The 20,593-nt window shown below is 41.6% G+C and overlaps 1 protein-coding gene across 1 annotated transcript in view; it reads right to left on the bottom strand.

Annotated features, from left to right (window-relative positions):
• LOC136858776 (EF-hand domain-containing protein D2 homolog) overlaps positions 1 to 17,938 on the bottom strand; it is a 237,609-nt gene extending 219,671 nt beyond the window's left edge. The window contains exon 1 of the mRNA XM_067138569.2: positions 17,712 to 17,938. Coding sequence (XP_066994670.2) covers positions 17,712 to 17,875 — 164 coding nt within the window. The 5' untranslated portion in view covers positions 17,876 to 17,938. The remainder of the gene's footprint in view (positions 1 to 17,711) is intronic.
• Between the last annotated feature and the right edge of the window lie 2,655 nt (positions 17,939 to 20,593).

Genomic DNA, 20,593 nt, shown 5'->3' with positions numbered 1-20,593 from the left:
AGCAGGTTAAGTCTGCAATAGTACTCATGAGGATAGTTAAATCCCATTTTATATGCCAACATCGCATTATAATAAGTGTTTTGAACTTTGGTTTTAAATAGGAGTTTGTGAACCTCATTTTTCGTAATGTTGTTGTGAGTTGATTTTGAGTTGATTTAATTTTAATTACTCCTTGTTTTTTTTTTTTGTAATGAATAGAGTAGGGGAGCCATGAAACTGATAATTGGACATGGTGAATCAATATTCTTAACCAGAGAGTTGAAATTGCAGGACTCTGGGCAAGATAACATGTTTGTCGGTGACGATGCAATCTACATCATATTATGTTAAATTCATTTACGATTATGAGTGCGTGCATGAATAAGCAGCGGTATAGGAAATGTAAATATCACGTGGACTCGTACGTTGATCATCTCTCAACCCTGACGAGTATATTTTATTGATGTGTAAGTTAGATTATTCTCTGTGACTACAAGGTAATATTATTAGTTTACGTAATTTTAAGTCCATTAGTGTGATAGGTGATTTGTTCACTCATTTGTAAATAGTACGGCAGTTCGTGTAACGTAAGTACAGGATGTGTTAGGTTCGTGTTATTACGTCACGGAACACGACACAACAGATTTGTAGGACTTACTGAACGAATGTTTGTCGTAAATTAAATTGTATTTTATTAGGAAGCGATGTAATTGATTTTGATGATTAATTGCCATAAGTTGGTTCTGACAGTAATACTGGCCTTGATGCATAAATTTGCATATTTTTGAGTGTGTTAAAAGATGAGGTTTTATCTTTTTAAAGTTCAGTAAGATCCAGGGTTTAGAAATTAAATTTGCAGAGTTCATAAGTATGATTACGTCACGCTGCACAGCGGTTTATTTGTGTTACATCTATCCTCAGGTTTTCAATGAGTGTATTTAATGTTAAATAATTGACATAGAGTTTGGAGATTGTACTCCTAGGAATGTTGGAATGTTCTAGATTACATGCAAGCTTAACTATAATGCATTACACGTTAGTAGAGTTCTTGTTTATGACACTATGATATCTATCGTAAACACACCATATTATATCGATCTAGTTGAATCAGTAAATGACATTTTATTGGGATATTATTGTTAAACGCACTATTTTGGTGTACTTGAGGTTGCATTTTGGTCAACGACTCACTTCACTTATATTTGTTGACAATTTTATTTGGATCATTTTTAATTAATTATTCTATTAATCAATTAATTTATTGATCACATTCAGATTAGTCATGATTAATTGCAGGTATTCTTATATTGCATCTTCAACGGTGACACTAAACTTGATTGAGCTTTGGTTTAAGCCTTGTGCATACTTACTAAATTCTTGCTTTGTCAATAAAGTTTATTTATTACATAATCAGTCCGTGTCATGGTGGTTATTTTAGACTATTTACTGGTAATCCTTAGTTAGGCAACCCCTATGCACCAACCCACAGGCGACCTGGAACTGAGCACACCCGAGAAAGAATCTCTACGATGCGGTAAGTATATTTTTTCTAGCAGCCGGAGACAGCATATATCAAGAGGAACCGCAGCTCTACCGACAAAAGGGTGCAGTATGAATAATAGACAACTTTCATATTCTTGCGAAACAGAAATAGGAAGAGGAGAACTTCTGTATAAAGATAACTAAAATTATATAGCTCATATTTCAGTAACATAAATATGTTATTTGACGTACATTCAAGAGAAAATAACTGGCATGTTTCTCTTAATAATAAATTAATAATTAGCTGCGGCCCGGGTTCGATTCCCGGCTCTGGTACGAAATTTGAAAAGTGGTACGACGTGTGGAACGGGATCCATTCAGCCTCGGGAGGTCAACTGAGTACAGGTGAGTTCGTTTCCCACCTCAGCCATGCTCGAAGTGGTTTTCCGTGCTTTCCCACTTCTCCTCCAGGCAAATGTCGGGATTGAACCTAACTTAAGGCCACGGCCGCTTCCTTCCCTCTTCCTTGTCTATCCCTTCCAATCTTCCCATCCCTTTACAAGGCCCCTGTTCAGCATAGCACGTGAGGCTGCCTGGGCGACGTACTGGTCCTCCTACCCAGTTTCATCCCTGACCCAATGTCTCACGCTCCAGGACACTCCCCTTGAGGCACTCAATAATAATAATAATAATAATAATAATAATAATAATAATAATAATAATAATAATAATAATAATAAAAATAATAATAATGCGACTCCTTGGTCGCCTGGTCAGCGTACTCGTTTTCGGTTCAGAGGGTTCCAAGTTCGATTCTCGGTCGGGCCGACGATTTTAACTGCGTATGGCTAATTCCTCTGACTCTGGAATTGGGTGTTTGTCTCAATACGCATCTCTTCTACACACAACACCCCACACCACGAACCGCTACAGCTTAATAGTAGTTGTATACCTTTACAATGGCTTGGCACGGGGAAGGGCACCAGGCTATAAAACTGAGCCATACCACAGGTGCCAGTCACAGGTACCGTCATTTAGACTGCCTGCGTGCCAGTACTGACCGTCTGTTTTACTTTACCACTGAACTGTCTTGGGCGACCTATCTCCCTCCATCCCCTCCCCTGAAAAAAGAGGATACGCTGGCTAATAAACTGGCGGTGTTACGTCGCACTGACACCAATGTTTATGGCGACGGTAGGATAGGACTGGAAATGTAGCGAACCCTTGACTTATCATTCTATCGTTGGTCGGCCACAGCTGCTGCAGCTCAGCAATATCGAACTCTTAAATCTTGGGGTCGTAGCGGTAATAATTCGGTCACGATCTTAACCAAACGATGGGGTTCAGAAGACAGCCTAACTACTTAAAATGAGCAGCAAATATGTGCTTACTAACTTTTATTGACTCAATTAACTGCACACAAAAAATCAACTGTGTTCACACAGTCTGTCGGTGAAATGTTCTCTTGTGTCGTGTCCTGTTCGAGGTCGCCGGTTCGTGACATCGCGCTTCCGTTACGCAGTCTACTCTCTCCCACTATCTCGTTAATACAGTCAGTTACACGGACACACAGGGTGTTTTATAGGGTACGTAACTTCGCAAACTAAATCAACCTTTCGAAGGTGGGGAATGCTGTTAATTCCTTCAGAAACATTTGTTCAGACAAACTTCAACAAACTTCAAATGTTATTTCACCTTACTACGTTTTGGTCAAGAAAAAACATCATGACACTTTACTAATCACTAATAACCATACTGACGTCATTTCTTTTCTCCTATTTACTCCGAGAATTCCATTCCAGTCTTGTTACAAGCGAAGTGTTTTTCTTAAATTGTAGTAGAGTAAAATAATGTCTTTACACAATGTAAAGACAAACTTCAAATCCAAAGCAAGTGAATTTAAAAGAAAAATCCTCCCAAACCAAAACAAATATGTTCGGGCACTAGAATATAGCGTAACCTTCCATTTAAAAGAAGTCTATTCAAATATAAAGATTACTGCTGGAGTAATAATGATTTAGGCTACATGCGGTGCCGCTATTGAAGGGTCTCTCATATGAACTCAGATCGAACACACTTTGCTCTACAGCAGCTGCCCTGCTTTAAGCGTGTATAGAACCTTATATGAAATCCTGCCTTATAAGTGTCGTCCTTCCTGGGTTATATAGGCATTGTATCTGGTAACCACATTCTGCCTGACGCGAATAAGTTCGGCCACTGTAATGTTTCCTTTCAGTTCCTCTCATGTGTCGAGATTGTAAGAAGGGAATCTCCTACTGTATGAGCGGGGGTGAATCTCGTTGAAACCATCCACGCGATTTTTCTTCTCCAGTTATCTGATGGAAGAACGGCATCAAAATGTCATCTTGGTACCTCTCTGCATTTATTGTCTTCTCGAAAATAATTGGCCTCTTGCGCTAATATGAATGACCATTAGGATTTTCTGCACACTAGCAGCGAGAGATGTGAGTGTTCACACGACCATTAAGATGAAACCAGAACTTTTACATACGAAACACGGTGTCTCAGCATGTTAACAGCTCGGGGACTGATGCTTGCGCGCGCCTCCCATACTGCAGCTGACGTAGCGCAGAGTACAAACACGCTGCGTTCGGTGCGGGTTTATGAGGGACCCTGTAATCTGCGACAAACACCATGGAAATAAACTACCAATTGTAAATCTTTGTCGACAAAGCAGTTTTGTTAAACATGTTTCAAAACAAAACGCAAAAAAATAATAAAACAGCGATTATTAAAAGGCCAACCTGAAATGTTCATGTAGTAGCAGCGGCAATAGCCAATTTTGTTTCAGAAGTTAATTACGCAGGGACTCCCCAAGAGAGATATACACCGTTTAACTAAACAATTGGTCGCTTCTGGCACGTAACCACATCCAGTTTTCAGTTCAAAAATGCCTGGTAATGCGAAAGTTGTATTATTTTTTTCGATATGTTAGCATTTTCTTTTTCATGCAATACAGAATAAATCTCCTATTTGCCGATACAATCGTCATCGGTTGAACAGACTTGAGGACTTTTACCTTACTGAAAATGGCCCTTTACTGAGGAAAACTGGAAGTCCGGAACGCGAAGCGATTTGTGTCGCAAGAGGACATAGCACAGTTTTGCGATTAAATGACCTACCTGACGCGAAATTAATATGAAGGGGTGTACAGTATTCTACTTTTACGTGTCGTCTGAAGTGGTAGGTAAAGTGTGCTGTGTGTAAACAGTCAGTCCATCAACTACGTCAATGAACGACACACGACTCTAACATCTGCAATCGCACCAGGGATCAAACTCAGTGCCCTGACCATTCAACCAACGAGTCAGGTTACCGACGAAATCATGACGTCTTCTCCCTGCCATTCGAGTCGTCAAATGAGGATAATTGATCCAGTTTTACGGCCGGATGCCCGTCCTGATGCCAACCCTATCACAAGGGTGTATTTATTTCTGTGCTGGTGGGTAGTGTGATGTACTGCGTGTCCCGAGCCGACCGAGAGTCGAACCTAGGACCCTCCGAACCGAAACACAGCAGCACGCTGACCTTTCAGCCAAGGAGGCAAACGAAGAAATCATAAAGTATTCTGTCTAATAATAATAATAATAATAATAATAATAATAATAATAATAATATAATTTAACGTCATTTAGGCTAATCGATGGTGAATGTTTAAGTATCCACACTCTTTAGGCTTTTGCAATCACGAAACTACGGCTCTATGGTCGCCAGTGTCTTGCAAAGGTGTGGCAAACCGTCTGAAAATCGCGCTGGCCTGTTGGGGCGAAACGCTGGTAATTTCACGATTAATGATAATCACGTTATTGGTTTTACGCACCAACTACTCGTATGGTTTTTGGAGGGTGTGGGTTGCCGGAATTTTGTTCCACACGTTTAATGTGATAGTAAATCTACCGAAACGAGCCTGTCGTATTCGAGCACCTTCAAATAACACTAGGATCGAACCGGCCAAGTTGCGTTTAGTAGGAGACTAGCGGTCTGCCGTGTGGGATGTTCGACAACGAAGAGACTGCTGTGGCCTTAATGAAGGTACTTGAGGTGATAATGGGAAACTTCGGAAAATCAGCTTCAAGGCTCCCGACGGTGGGGCTCCAGAATGCGAGCTTCATACCGTGTAGCCAACTTACTCTGTAAACCATCCTATTTCAGTTTATCAACAATTTGCTTTACGTCGCACCGACAGAGATAAGTTTTATGGCGACGATGGGATAGGAAAGGGCTAAGAGTACCTTAATTAAGGTACAACACCAGCATTTGCCTGGTGTCTTCAGGACTGCCGACAGTTGCGCTCGAACCCACTATCTCCCAGCTGCGCGCCCTCATCTACAGTTGGGCCTAGCTTCTTCAGACGGTGGAGCGCCAGTTTGATCCCCGCTCAGTCCGGTAGTAGGCTACTTGAAGGAGCCAGCCTCGTGTCTGTAGATTGGCCGGCACGTAAAATAACTCTTGTGGGACAAAGTTCTGGCATCTCGGCGTCTAAAACCTGATAACTGACTAACTCTATGCAGGTTTCAATTTGTGTCCCCTCTCTCGAAAACGCAACATAAAAGCTTCAGTGACAGAGAACCTTTTTTTTCTTTATGCGTTCACTCTCTGGGTTGGTTTTCTCCCGGACCCAGCGAGGGATTCCACCTCTACCGCCTCAAGGGCAGTGTTCTGCAGCCTGAGACTTTGGTCGGGGGATACAACTGGGAGGAGGAGCAGTACCTCGTCAAGGCAGCCTCACCTGCTGTGCTGAACAGGGGCCTTGGAGGGATGGGAAGAGGGAAGGAAACGGCGGTGGCCTTCCATCCCGGCATTTGCATGAAGAAGTGGGAAAACCACGTGAAAGCAATTGGAGGTTGGCTGGGGTGGATATCGAACGCCCTCTATTCAGTTGATCTCCCGATGCTGAGTGGACCCCGTTCCAGCCCTCGTACCACATTTCAAATTTCGTGGGAGAGTCGGGGACTGGCAGCTAATCACGCTAACCGCCACCTACCACATTTAATTCACGTGGATCGACATGAAGTTTCGGAAATCAAGAGCAGTAGCTGCTGCTGCTATCTTCGTGAAGAAGCTCTGACCAAATTCTACCTTACTGAGACTCCTGCGCCATATCGCACTTTATCTCCAAGGCGTTATCACAGTCGTAAAATGAAACGTCTCGAAACCGTTTGCTCTGCAAGATAAGAAGATTAAAGGTGTTGGTGTAACATTGAATGTCATCACTGGAAGGGAAGAATCATTCGGAAAACACTGACTCAGCCACACGGAGGAGAAAGCTTCAGTTCCTTGAAGACTCTTTTCAACCAAAATTTGAATCAAGTACCCTGGTAAAATATTCGGTAGAGTGTAGGATGAAATTATGAAATGCTGAATTCCAAGTGTGTCATGATATTGCTCAATGAAGAAAAGTCCACAAATCCCTTCTTGTCTGAGTGGTCACAATAACGTTCTTCCCTCCAACAAATGACAGCAATTATAGTTCTTATTTAACTGCATGTAGGCTACTGTACTGTCGATATGAAGGATATCGATGTGTGTGTTGTACGATCGAGAAGAACGGAACTGTTGTGTATATTTTGGATGTAATGGCGACTGTCAATAAAAGTACTGTTTATTTCGTTTAAATCGCTATACATTATGGCGCAGTCGGTAAAATCCGTAAACTAAACGTTCAGAACAGATTAAAATGGAGATGTCACCAGCCTTGCTTCGAGATGGAAAAAACAGAAACGTTCGGTCGCGTTGTATATTTGCCGCAAAAGGTATAACATATTCTGCTAGAAAACAGGTAATTTACCTACATTCGCGTGGAGAAGGCTTGCAAGACATATCTTATTCCATCCCTGAACACAACAGGTAAAGCTGTGCATGAATATACTATAGAATTGTTAGATAAACATTTTTTACCGAAAAGCAATCCGCTATTTGAGAGGCATATTGTGAAGTCTATGAAACAGGATATTAATGAAACATCTGACGCCTTTATATCTAGGTTGCGTCAACAAGATGTCAAATGTGATTTTAAAGATACCACAATAAAAGAAGAACTGGAAAACATGTTTATTTGTGACCAGTTCGTAGAGGGTTGCAAATCAGCTGAAGTTAGAAAGAGAATATTGGAAAAATCTTCTGTCTCACTAGACGATTTGGCTGACATTGGCCGGGCTCGCGAAATGATAAAACATTTTAGTAAGGACGACAAGAGCTGTATAGTATGTCGAATAGACAGAAATATGGGACTTCACAAAGAAGTTAGGGGCAAAAACACTGGTGGTCCGCCGAAAACTAGTTATAATAGTTATCAAAATAGAGCAGAAAGGCAATGTTATCGCTGCGGAGAAACAAATAAAAGTGCCCTGCCCAAAACAAAGTTTGCAAGGCTTGTAATTTAACGGCGCACTATCGGAAGTGTTGCAGAACAAAAAGGACATATACGTTAGAATCGGGGGAGTCAACATTCGGAGTCATCAGCCAAGGCCAAACACTGGTAAATTAATATTGTTTTCACGTAATCTTATTATTGATTGATTTATTTATTTCATATGGCAAGAAGATACAGTGTTACGATATTATCAATATATATAAATTAGTAGTAGGTTTAAATATCCAATTTTCTTCCTTCATTGTTCCATTAAATTTACGGAGTGGACACTCCACATGACGTCGTAATGGATGGTCTGATGGTCCATACGTCCAGCAGCCAATGTAGTTGCTATCTTGACACCACTCGGGGGTCACGTGTAGGTCAGTTTAAAGTTATACCAAATGCAGTAGAATGTGCCGGTATTTTTATTGACAAGTGTCTTAATGTGATGATAAAATGTTTTTAAATGAGAAAAAAGACAAATCTAACCATAAAAATTCAGGCAGGAATGCTAAAGCAAAAAAGTAATGCATAAATGAAAGATCAACCCATTTCACAGCACTCCATTTCACATCTTGTTTACCCTATATGTCTAACTTCAGTCTTTAAATAATAACCTTTTAAATAATTCTTCATTCATTTATCCAGAATTGCTTTAGCAACTTCGAAGCTAATATCTCAATAACACTTTCTTTCTAGACGTAATTTCTTTATCCATGTTCGTATATGCATTTCCATTGATATTTGAATTTAGCGCTACTCTTCAGGTCAAGTCACTAGGAGCGCCACCGTCGAATTGTCTCCCATTTTAACAAGGCTAAATCATTAAGTGTCGCGTATTGTCTCTGGTATTTGGTTATACCAACGGACGTGCAGCAACAACCCCGATAGGGCAAGAGATTGAGATTGCCCGTTCGACAAATGGCTCCCTTAAGCAGGGCACTGCAAAAAACTAGTGGAGAGGAAATCTATATAATAGTTTCCATGGTATCAATCGAGAAAATTCAATATAGTGACAGGGGAAGATTTTAAAATAAAGAAATAACACTATTCATAATGTAATATTTAGGAGATTATGCCGCGTAATAATGTACAAAGGGCACTAGGAAAGTTTTGCAATACACAAAAACGGTTGGCTGGACACCCCTGTTATGGTGAGGGATGATAAGAGGGGTGAAAACCAGTCTAGAAGACAGCACGGTTATTACCAAGCAGTGGGACTGAAAGCAAGTTGAGATGTCAATGTGGTCTAAAGGTGAATATCGCGCAATTATCCGCTACAATTTTTCTCGTGGATTAACTGTTGACCAGTGCCTGGAGGAAATGACTCCTGTGCTGGGGAAAGACTATCCACATCGCACAACAATTTTCCGCTGGTACAAAGAGTTCCAGAGGGGAAAGTTTGAGGTTGAAAACGATCCTCGTTCTGGGCGACCGTCTGAATCAGCGACTGAGGAAAACATTGAAGCTGTGAGGAAAATGTTGCAGCAAGAGAGGCGGTTGACATATCGGCAGGTAGAAGAAACCTCCACATCCCTGCACCAGTTATTCCTTCAATTCTACTCGACCATGTTAGAAAGGTTTGTTCCCTTTGGGTGCCCCATTCACTTTCAGAGGAACAAAGGGCACATTGAGTGAAATGGTGCCGAAAAATGCTAAAACAGTTTGAAAATGGGACTTCGCATAACATCAATAGCATCGTTACAGGTGACGAAACTTGGTTTTATTATTACGATGTCCCAACAAAATCCCAGAGCAAGGTGTGGCTGTTTGAAGATGAGGGTACTCCTGTGACTGCGAAAGTCAAGGTCAGTGAAGAAAAGGATGACTGCAGTATTCTTCACTAAACGGGGCATCTTGACTCGGGTTGTGCTAGAAACACAAAGGACAGTTACTGCGAAGTGGTACAGTGAGACTTGTCTGCCTCAGGTCATCCAGGCTCTCAAGCAGCTCCGTCCAAGTTCACGGTTCAACACTTGGCTCTTGCATCACGACAATGCTCCAGCACATCGTGCTAATGTAACAATGGATTTTCTTGCCAGATCAGGGTTGACTGTGCTTGATCACCCTCCATACAGTCCTGATCTTGCCCCCATGTGAATTCGCACTCTTCCCAGAAGTTAAGATGAAGCTGAAAGGGCGGTATTTTGCACCCGACGAGGAGCTTCTGGCAGCATGGGACCAAGAGTGTGAAAATGTAACCGAAGAAAAGTGGCAGAGTTGGTTACGTGACTGGTTTCGACGTATAGAGAAGTGTATTGAGTGTGGTGGAAATTATTTCGAAAAAGTCTAAAGCGTTTACTCATATTGCAAAACTTTCCTAGTGCCCTTTGTATATTAACACACTCGACGCGCGACCTTGTCTTTCTTCATCAGGAGAATACAGAAAACGGAAACACGACGCAACAATAGTTGCTAAGAGAAAGCAACACAAAATTTAAAATGGTGCCCTAAGATATGTACTGAGTTTGTAGCCTGTATCGTGGTTGAAATTATCTGGGTGTTCACGTATTTCAACCGCCCCACTGATGTTTCTGGGGAGATATTGTTTTATACAGGCAAGAACATCCCCTCGTTGGAACATGACTTCATGCCCAGCAACAGCTGATTTATCAGGTTGGTTGAGTCTGATACACATATTATGATCCTTAATGAGAGTACATACCGTTCTCGAAGTCTGCCCAATATAAACGTTGGCACAAGTACAGGGAACTCTGTAGACACCCGGTTGTTGCAATTTAGGCAAATTGTCCTTCAATCAATCAATCAATCAATCAATCAATCAATCAATCAATCAATCAATCAATCAATCAATCAATCAATCAATCAATCAATCACTTCTGATCTGCATTTAGGGCAGTCGCCCAGGTGGCAGATTCCCTATTTGTTGTTTTCCAAGCCTTTTCTTAAATGATTGCAAAGAAATTGGAAATTTATTGAACATCTCTCTTGGTAAGTTATTCCAGTCCCTAACTCCTCTTCTTATAAACGAATATTTGCCCCAATTTGTCCTCTTGAATTCCAACTTTATCTTCATATTGTGATCTTTCCTACTTTTGAAGACACCACTCAAACTTATTCGTCTACTGATGTTCTCCCACGCCATCTTTCTACTGACAGCTCGGAACATACCACTTAGTCGAGCAGCTCGTCTCATTTCTCCCAAGTCTTCCCAGCCCAAACTTTGCAACATTTTTGTAACGCTACTCTTTTGTGGGAAATCGCCCAGAACAAATGGACCTGCTTTTCTTTGGATTTTTCCAATTCCTGAATCAAGTAATCCTGGTGAGGGTCCCATACACTGGATCCATACTCTAGTTGGGGTCTCACCAGAGACAAATATGCTCTCTCCTTTGCATCCTTATTACAACCCCTAAATACCCTCATAAGCATGTGCAGAGATCTGTACCCTTTATTTACAATCATATTTATGTGTTTACCCCAATGGAGATCTTTCCTTATATCCATACGTAGGTATTTACAATGATCCCCAAAGGAAACTTTCACCCCATCAACGCAGTAATTAAAACTGAGAGGACTTTTCCTATTTGTGAAACTCACAACCTGACTTTTAACTCCGTTTATCAACATACCATTGCCTGCTGTCCATCTCACATTATCGAGGTCATTTTGCAGTTGCTCACCATCTTGTAACTTATTTATTACTCTGTACAGAAAAACATCATCTGCAAAAGGCCTTATCTCTGATTCTACTTCTACTCATATCATTGATATACTTAAGAAAACATAAAGGTCCAATAATACTGCCTTGAGGAATTCCCCTCTTAATTATTACAGGGACAGATAATGCTTCACCTACTTTAAATCTCTGAGTTCTATTTTCTAGAAACAGAGACACCCATTCAGTTACTCTTTTGTCTAATCCAATTGCACTCATTTTTGCCAGTCGTCTCCCATGATCCACCCTATCAAATGCCTTAGACAGGTCAATCGCGATACGGTCTAACTGACCTCCTGAATCCAGGATATCTGCTATATCTTGCTGGAATCCTACAAGCTTACAAGCTTTCCCAAAGATTGTCTTTAGCTGGTGGCAAGAGCTGCCTAATCTGAAATGAAATTCCAAATACAGTTCGTTTATTGTACCTATATAAGATTTTAGCTGTCATTCGTTGTCCCTAGCATGGGACTAAAATGGCGGCCCTATTACATCTGAGGATACCATTTTAAATTCTTTGTTACTTTCTCTTAGCAACCATTGAGGCGTCGTGTTTCCCTTTTCTGTTTTCTCCTCATGGAGAACGGCAAGGTACGTTTGGAAACGCGCGTTGAGTGTGTTTATATAGTTCATTACACGGCTTAATCCAAAAATATTACATCATGAATAGTTCCACGGGCCGTAACAGTCTAAATGATAATGTAAGAAATAACACTCTTAGCAGATTAATTTATGGACCCATTATATAGAATCTACTAGGGAAGAACTTAGGGCAAATAAGTTAAGGCAATATTATATCCTAACAAACAAAAGAAAGTAGATCTAGATTACGGCAATAACAATTGAACACTATCACGATATAAAAGAAACAGAGATATTCTCTGGAAACCACAAACACAGAAAGCATTCATGTCCACTGCACATGATCTTCATGGCCTATTGTACTATGTTCAGGTTTTCTTTAACGCTGCTCTACGATGTGTCCATTTTACTCAACCAAATGGGAGAGAAACTGGAGTTCTGTGGCTGAGTTTGGACTTTTCTCCGCACTTGGGAGAGGTCGATTGATACACGGAGGGAGTTTATCAGTAGAGGTAACACAAACTCCCCTCTGTTCGCCAGCTGTGAGCCTTGGCCCTGAGGGACGGCTCGTCTCAGCTATGTCTGCCAAGGACGGTAGGATGTGGTAAGATAATGACATCAAAACAAATCCCTCGCGGCTGTATCACTACCATTTTTTCACCACATTTCCTGGTATGGATCGCACGTCTTAATACAATGGAATTGTACTGTTCTTTTATAAGTAACTCTTCCTTTAGGATATGCCGCCTTGCCAGAGGTGATATCAAGGACGAAAAACAAGGGAGAAGTGTGCTGATGAATCTTGACGTAGCAGGTGAAAAAAGCTTAGTTGTTGTTGTTTTTCAAATCTGGCAACATCTTGACCGAGAGATTGACCATGTTTACTTTGAGTGTGCGGGTTTTTTTTCTCTGAAGTCCCTTGTACGCTTCTTTTTAACAAATTGCTGGGCGGAGTAGCTCAGACTATAGAAATGCTGGCCTGAGTCTAAATTGACGGGTTCGATCCTGGCTCGCTCCGGTGATACAAATACACCATTCTTGTGTCGACAGATTTATTGGCATGCAAACCAACACTTACAGGACAAAAATCGCCTTCAAACAAACGTAAAATAATTAGCGGGACATAAACCAATTATTATTATTATTATTATTATTATTATTATTATTATTATTATTATTATTATTATTTGTTCCTATCGGCTATTAGCGACGTTATTTCAACTGTCTTATCTGGGCTCCTCTGTCGACGTCTTTCCCCTGTTCAACTTTGGCCTGGTGGTCTTTTAGCTTCCTCCTGAGTGGGTTGCGTTCTTGTATATCTTCATAAGTGATTCCCCGACCCCCCTATCTCCTGTAGGTCCCTTTCCACCTCCTTGAGAGTAACAACCACGGTATCCCCTGCCTGTCGTAAGAGGCGACTAAAAGGGGCCCCAGGTGCTCTGAACTTTGGAGTGTGGGTCGGCGACCACGGGGTCCTTAGCTGAGTTCTGGCATTGCTTCCACTTACTTGTGCCAGGCTCCTCATTTTCATCTATCCTATCCGACCTCCCTTGGTCAACTGTTGTTCTTTTCAGATCCCGGCGCTATTAGGTTTGCGAGGGCTAGGAAGTCTTTCAGTTTCACGCCCTTCGTGGCCCTTGTCTTCCTTTGCCCGATAACTTCATTTTTCGAAGTGTCGGACCCCTTCCATTTTTTCTCTCTGATTAGTGTTATATAGAGGAAAGTTGCCCAGTTGTACTTCCTCTTAAAACAAAAATCACCACCACCATCACCTCCTCCTTGCATCAAGTTTTCTTCTTATCTTTAAAATAGGTAAAGATCTGGTTCGATAATCGTGTGCGTTTCATTGTTAGCAAGTGGCCATAAAATGGAATTCTCCTTCATTCATCAGAGGTCTTCTGGTCATGAGTAGGCTATACAGTTCATGGTTATACCGACGTCTGTATTCTTCTTGTCTTTTATTGGGCCAAGACTTTTCCTTAAGATCTTTCTTTCCTTCATTTCCAATTTTCCTGTCAGGCCTTTGTTCTTATTATTTATTTATTATTATTATTATTATTATTATTTTTATTATTCCGTGTGCCTATTGCTCCGTCGAGGATAGTAAGGTGTGATCTGTTGGAGAGTTGCAGGAATATTGAAGAATAATATTAACAATTTACGAAAAGACCCTCGACCCGGCCGAGAATCTAAGCCGGGTTCCGTTGACTACTCACCCATGAAGCTGGACAAAGTTCTTAATGGTAAAAGAAAAATGGATCCGCTTAAGTAAAACACGAACTCTGCACAGCCGTAGACTACGTGGGAACTATGTGACTGTGAGGTAGCGTCTCCGGTCTAGAAAGTCACGAATAAGGACCTTATTATCTACAGACCTTCGGGCTGAACAGCGGCCGCTCTGTAGGCCAAGACCCATCAGGGTTGTAGGTTCGAACCCCACCGACGGCTATCCTGAGAATGGTTTTCAGTGGTTTACCATTTTCACTTCCAGGCGAATGCCGGGATAGTTCCTATTCATAGACCTTCCACCTCCTTACCCAGTCACATTCACCGTCATTCATTTAACCTTGATTAGCTCCTCAACTGAAATTGGCGTCAGGAATGGCATCCGGCCGTAGAACAATGCCAGATAATTTTATCTCATCCCCGAACCCGTATCAGGAAACGGTACCAAAGGGTAGACTTACGACAATCGTGGGCCCACCTTTCTCCTCTGTTTAGGCCACTTTTATAATTAGCGCATTATTATTATTATTATTATTAAATATCCTAAAAATAATACACTTGTTTTATATTCTGCATATTTTAGTGTTTTCTAATTAATAATAATGCTATTGGTTTTATATCCCTCTAACTACTAATTTTACGTTTTTCGGAGACGCCTTCAGTGGTTTCTCTTCCATTAACATTTTGAGCAGAGGTGAGGCGAAGCGTGACGGCATTTCAACATCTTTTATACGTACAATCGAAAAAACATTGTATGAATACTTAGAGCCTGAATTAATACATACTGAAATATTAATGCAGTGTATCAAGTCGGATGCCATAACCTTCAGGTAAAAGTGAAAGATGCAACTAGCCAATAGAACTAAACTGCCGGGTGGGTTTGTTTTCCTTGTCAGTGCATGGTCAGTTAAATATAATAATAACAACGTTCCGCAGCACCACTCAGAGCAACTCGCGGCAAATGAGTCACCTGGCTATCGCCTTCCGTGCGTGTTCCCCTGACACACAGAACAAGCCATAAAAAAAGACCCTGTATATGTGACGTCTTCATCATCACGACGCGAGCCAAACTTGTCCTGCCACACGCCATTTCATTTCATTTCTTTCTTAATCTGCTTACCTTTCCAGGGTTGGTTTTCTCTCGGACTCAGCGAGGGATCCTATCTCTACAGCCTCAAGGGCAGTGTTCTGGAGCGTGAGACTTTGTGACGGGGGATACAACTGGGAAGGAGGACCAGTACCCCCATGTGGCCTCGGCTGCTATGCTAAACAGTGATTTTGTAGGGGGATGGGAATATTGGAAGGGGTAGACAAGAAAGCGGCCGTACCAACCCGGCATGTGGATGGAAACCACGGAAAAACGCTTCGAGGATGGCTCAAGTAGGAATTGAACCCCCCCCCCCTCTACTCAGTTGACCTTCCGAGGCTGAGTGGACCCCGTTCCAGCCTTCGTACCGCTTCTCCAATTTCGTGGCAGAGCCGGGAATCGAATCCGGGTCTTCGGGGGTGTCAGCTAATCACAATAACCGCTACACCAGAGGCGGAATTATTATTATTATTATTATTATTATTATTATTATTATTATTATTAGGGGCTGCCTGGCCGAGGCGGTAAAGGCGTGCTCGGTTCGCCCGGAAGGACGTGGGTTCGAATCCCCGTCAGGAAGTCGTAAAATTTAAGAAACGAGATTTCCACTTCCGGAGGTGCATATGGTCCTGAGGTTCACTCAGCCTACACCAAAAATGAGTACCAGGTTAATTCCTGGGGGCAAAGGCGGCCGGGCGTAGAGTCAACCACTCTACCCCATCACGTGCCGCGGTTAACAATGGTGGAAGCCTTTACCTTCCACTCCTCCAAGGGCCTTCATGGCCTGTATGGAGGTGTCAAAAAATAAATATATTATTATTATTATTATTATTATTATTATTATTATTATTATTATTATTATTATTATTATTATTATTATTATTATTATTTGGAAGCTAAAGTTGAGATAGCTACAGAAATTACTTCAGGCCTTAAATCCTCAGCGAAATGCTAAACTGAGTTTGGGTCCTCGACCAAAACCAAACCCCATGGCACCCAAGGGCCAACCAAGCGACTGCTACTCAGCCCGAAGACCTGCAGATTACGAGGTGGTGTGTGGTCAGAACGACGAATCCTTTCGGCCGTTATTCTTGGCTTTCTAGACCGGGGCCGCTATTCCATCGTCAGATAACTCCTCCGTTCTATTCACGCAGGCTGAGTGGACCTCGAAACCAGCCATTAGATCCAGGTAAAATCCCTGACCTGGCCGGGAATCGAACACGGGGCCGGCCGGGTTGGTCCTCGACCAACCCCACATAAAACATGGGAAAGAGATGGTTAAAAATTAATAAACTTAAAAAGCCCAAAAGCTCAGTTATGGAAACTTCATGAAATACAAAAGAAAGAACAGAACTACAGTATTGGAGTGAAGTAGTGAGCGAATTTAAAAATCTCTAAATTAATCCCATTGTATGGGTGATTTCGGATAAAAGAGTAGCATTACAAAAATATTGGAAAGTTTTGGCTGAGAGGGCTTGAGAGAAGGGAGACGAGCTGTTCGACTAAGTGGTATGTTCCAAGATGACAGCGGAGGCATGGCGTGGAATGACATTAGCAGAGGAATAAGTCTGAGTGGCGTCTTTAAAAGTTGGAAAGATCACAATATGAAGATAAAGTTGGAATTCAAGAGCACAAACTGGGGCAAATATTCGTTTATAGGAAGAGGAGTTAGGAATTTGAATAACTTACCAAGGGTGATGTTCAATAAATTTCCAATTTCTTTGCAATCATTTAAGAAAAGGCTAGGAAAAGAACTGATAGGGAACCTGCCACCTGAGCGACTGTCCTAAATGTGGATCAGTAATGACTGAATGACTGACGACGTAATTAAGTCGTACAGAAATTAAGATTCACTCAACATCAAGAAAATAACTCAGAATGATAAGTTTCAAATCTGACTTTCAGCTATCCCAGAAGATGTCCACTTTAGCGAATGACAGGACAATACCTAACATGTAAAACGTTTCTTTCGTAATATTTTATTGAGTTACACTACACGAATATCGACAATACTGTTTTATCAAGGATTACTTGGGGTTATTGACTGTGATGACTGATGACATAAGTGCAATTCGGCAGTCGTAAAAGGAAGGTCAGTTTGTTTTTTAGAGAACAGACATTTTTCCAAGACAAGTTTTTGAAAACATCAAATGAAATCACAAACAATTAAATGCTTTGTGAAAACACACAGCGACAGCGGTTGCATTTGTCTCTTCCTACAGAATTCAATGCGCTGTCAGTCAAGCTCATCTTAACCAAATTCTCCTCTCAGTTTAAAGAATAGAATCGTACACACTTACTTCCGGAAGGTATTCTCGTATTCCTTAATTTCCCGCCTCGACAGCTCGTGGAACTCGGTGTATACGCTGGTCTTGATAGGCTTCTGTAGGGGCTGCACATCGCGACCCTCCACAATGGCCTGTCGCCTGTCCAGCAGCGTGCTAAGTTCCTGGTCAGCCGGCATTGCGTTTTCTGGATCACACGTTTGCTTCAGAGCAGCGGGCACACTGACTGGCCAGCTGCGGGTCGGGACTCCAGCCGCGCGCTCGCGCATGCGCCGTATCACATCGATTTCATCGTGTAACAATAGCAGCGCGAGCGCGAGGGGCTATTATTATCAGCGAAGAATTTGTGATCAGCTGACAAACGCTACGCCCTCAAGGGGCCTTTTCTTTTTCTTGCTGAGACAGGTAATTTTTGAAGTGGTTCTTTCTTCTTACTTGCCCTCAGTCAGCCGAGCTGCTCACTTCTATGTACACTTTTTTAAAGACGCGATACAATAAAGCGCCTTGCCTTTTTTTTAATAGGGAACGATAATGAAGTCGCTGGTTCGAAACCGGTCAAGGTCGAGGAAGTGCCAGCTATTAAGGAGGTAATTGCTTTGCTAAGTGGCTGTATTATGGGAACTTATTACACCAGTGTTGCCAGTTTTATTTTCATGTTACGTGGGAGACAATATATCAAAGACAAAAGTATTAACTGAGGCACCCTGGAAAATAAGCTTTTCTATTATAACCGGAGCGAGCGATCACCGTTCAGTGGATAAGTAGAATCTCTTATAGCGCAAAAAACAGGCTCTGGGTTTTCATGATTATTATTATTATTATTATTATTATTATTATTATTATTATTATTTAACCCGTTTACCCTCCACGGTTCCTTGTCGGAGGATCTGCCTCACAAGGGCTACACGCACATCTATATCATTTTCAAGTTCAATCTCAATCGGTCGATCCTCTGTGGGTGGGAGCGGTAAAATATTCCCGCCTGTCGTAAGTGGCTCCTAAAGGGGCCCTAAGGGCTGTTAGCTTGGAAGTGTGGGTTGTCGACCACGGGGCCCTTAGCTGAGTCCTGGCAGTGTTTCCACTTACTTGTGCCAGGCTCATCACTTTCCTCTGTCCTATCCGACCTCCCTTGGTCAATTCTTGTTCTTTTCCGACCTCGACGATATTAGGCCACGAGGCCTAGGGAGACTCCCTTCTTGGCCCATCCCGGTCGTCTTTCGATCAATGCATGATTTAAATAATAATTTGTTGGCGACAGCTTTGTGCCGGGCTTCAAGAGTTCACAATACACAATACCGCTCAGGTCCCAAAGCATGGTCTTCTTGGCGAAGTGATTTGGTCTTGGTGTTGAAGGACGGGCTTCGCCAGGTGACAGCCACGATTTTCTCCGCTTCGGATTTTCAAAATAAACTCATGTGTCCGTCACCCGTCACAATTCGGTGCAGAAATGATTTTTTTGGTTTTTTTTCGTGGCGTTGAAGCAGCATTTCACAAGTGACTTTGCGATTTTCCATTTGCTGTTCATTCATTTACCGGGTTTACTGATCTTCCCCATTGGTCGTAAACGTCTGCAGATTGTTTCTTGTGAGACATTTAATGCTTGTGCCAATTGTTGTTGAGTTTGAGTCCAGAGCGCGCACTCTCTCTCACATTGAAATCACCACGTTTAAACCATGTCTCACATGTTCTATCACCATATGTTTCCACCAGCAAACGATGACTTTCCACAGTCTTTTTTCTTTTGATTAAATAAGAAAAGCAATGCGTGTCGACATGGTCACTGAACGATACAACACAGACGCTAGCGTGTGTCAGACGGATAAACTGACGTATGTGTCAAATTCATACTTCGTAGAAATACAAAAGACTTCTGATTCACAAATTCTCGTTCATCAGGATCTTTTACATCATTGTACTAACCAAAAAAGAACCGCTAGTTTTCTTAAGCACTCGAAATGCTGCGAGTCCCGTTGTTTAAAGAAACAGATCGTAAATAAAATCACTGCAGTTGGCACCAAACTTAACCACTTAGTCATACCAACCTGGAGAGGACAAAACCGCCGGACTGCTTCCAAGAAGTACGTTGCTGACCCATCCAAGTTTGGGGCATGGCACTGTTCAGCCTGGCATATTGAACTATACTTCTCGAGCGGTTAGCGTACTCAAGACCAACTACAATATAATATCAGACCTTAACCGATCTATCGAAACTGTCCATAATGGAGTGCTAGCATGCGTTTGTTTTGATTTGTGTAAGCCGTGTTTTTACCAAATATTTACGGAAATTTGAATATTATTAATCGTATATGATATTTATGTATAGTCTTAAGAAGGTTACAGATCCTCTTTCAGTGCCGTAAGAAGCTATTTGTTCTCAAAGAGCTTATTTATTCCAACAATATCGGTGGTGATAAGGTTAATGTTGATTCTCGTGTTCTTCTCTGAAAGTTTTTTTCTTCATTTTAATTACCTATGCAATATGTTTATAGTTTAATGTGCTGTGTGGCTGGATGTAAGTGAGAGCTTAAGTGTTCCCGTTTCCAAAAGACCTAGTATTAAAACAAAATTGGGTTAAGAGCATTCGTAAGGAAAACTTTGAACCGAATCATAGGACTAATAATGTTGTGTGGATTAATCATTTTATCATTTTTGAAATCAAATGTATTGTTAGGGAAGACATTATATACCCATAGAAGATGGTGAACTAATTCGAGTGCCGCGCAAACTTCCGAAGTTTAAACTAATGATGCCTATCCTAGCATTTGCCTTATTAGCCAACGTACCTTACTACAAAGAACATTAAATAAGTCCCAGAAATCATGACTAAAATGAATGATTTAGAGACTAAATTAATCTTAAACGGTGGCGCAAGAATGATGTAATAAATTTTCAACGTT

The sequence above is a fragment of the Anabrus simplex genome, chromosome 1 (genome assembly GCF_040414725.1).
Source record: "Anabrus simplex isolate iqAnaSimp1 chromosome 1, ASM4041472v1, whole genome shotgun sequence".
NCBI lineage: Eukaryota > Metazoa > Arthropoda > Insecta > Orthoptera > Tettigoniidae > Anabrus > Anabrus simplex.
The sequence above is the reverse complement of the archived record's forward strand: the minus strand, read 5'-3'. Positions and strand labels throughout refer to the sequence as shown.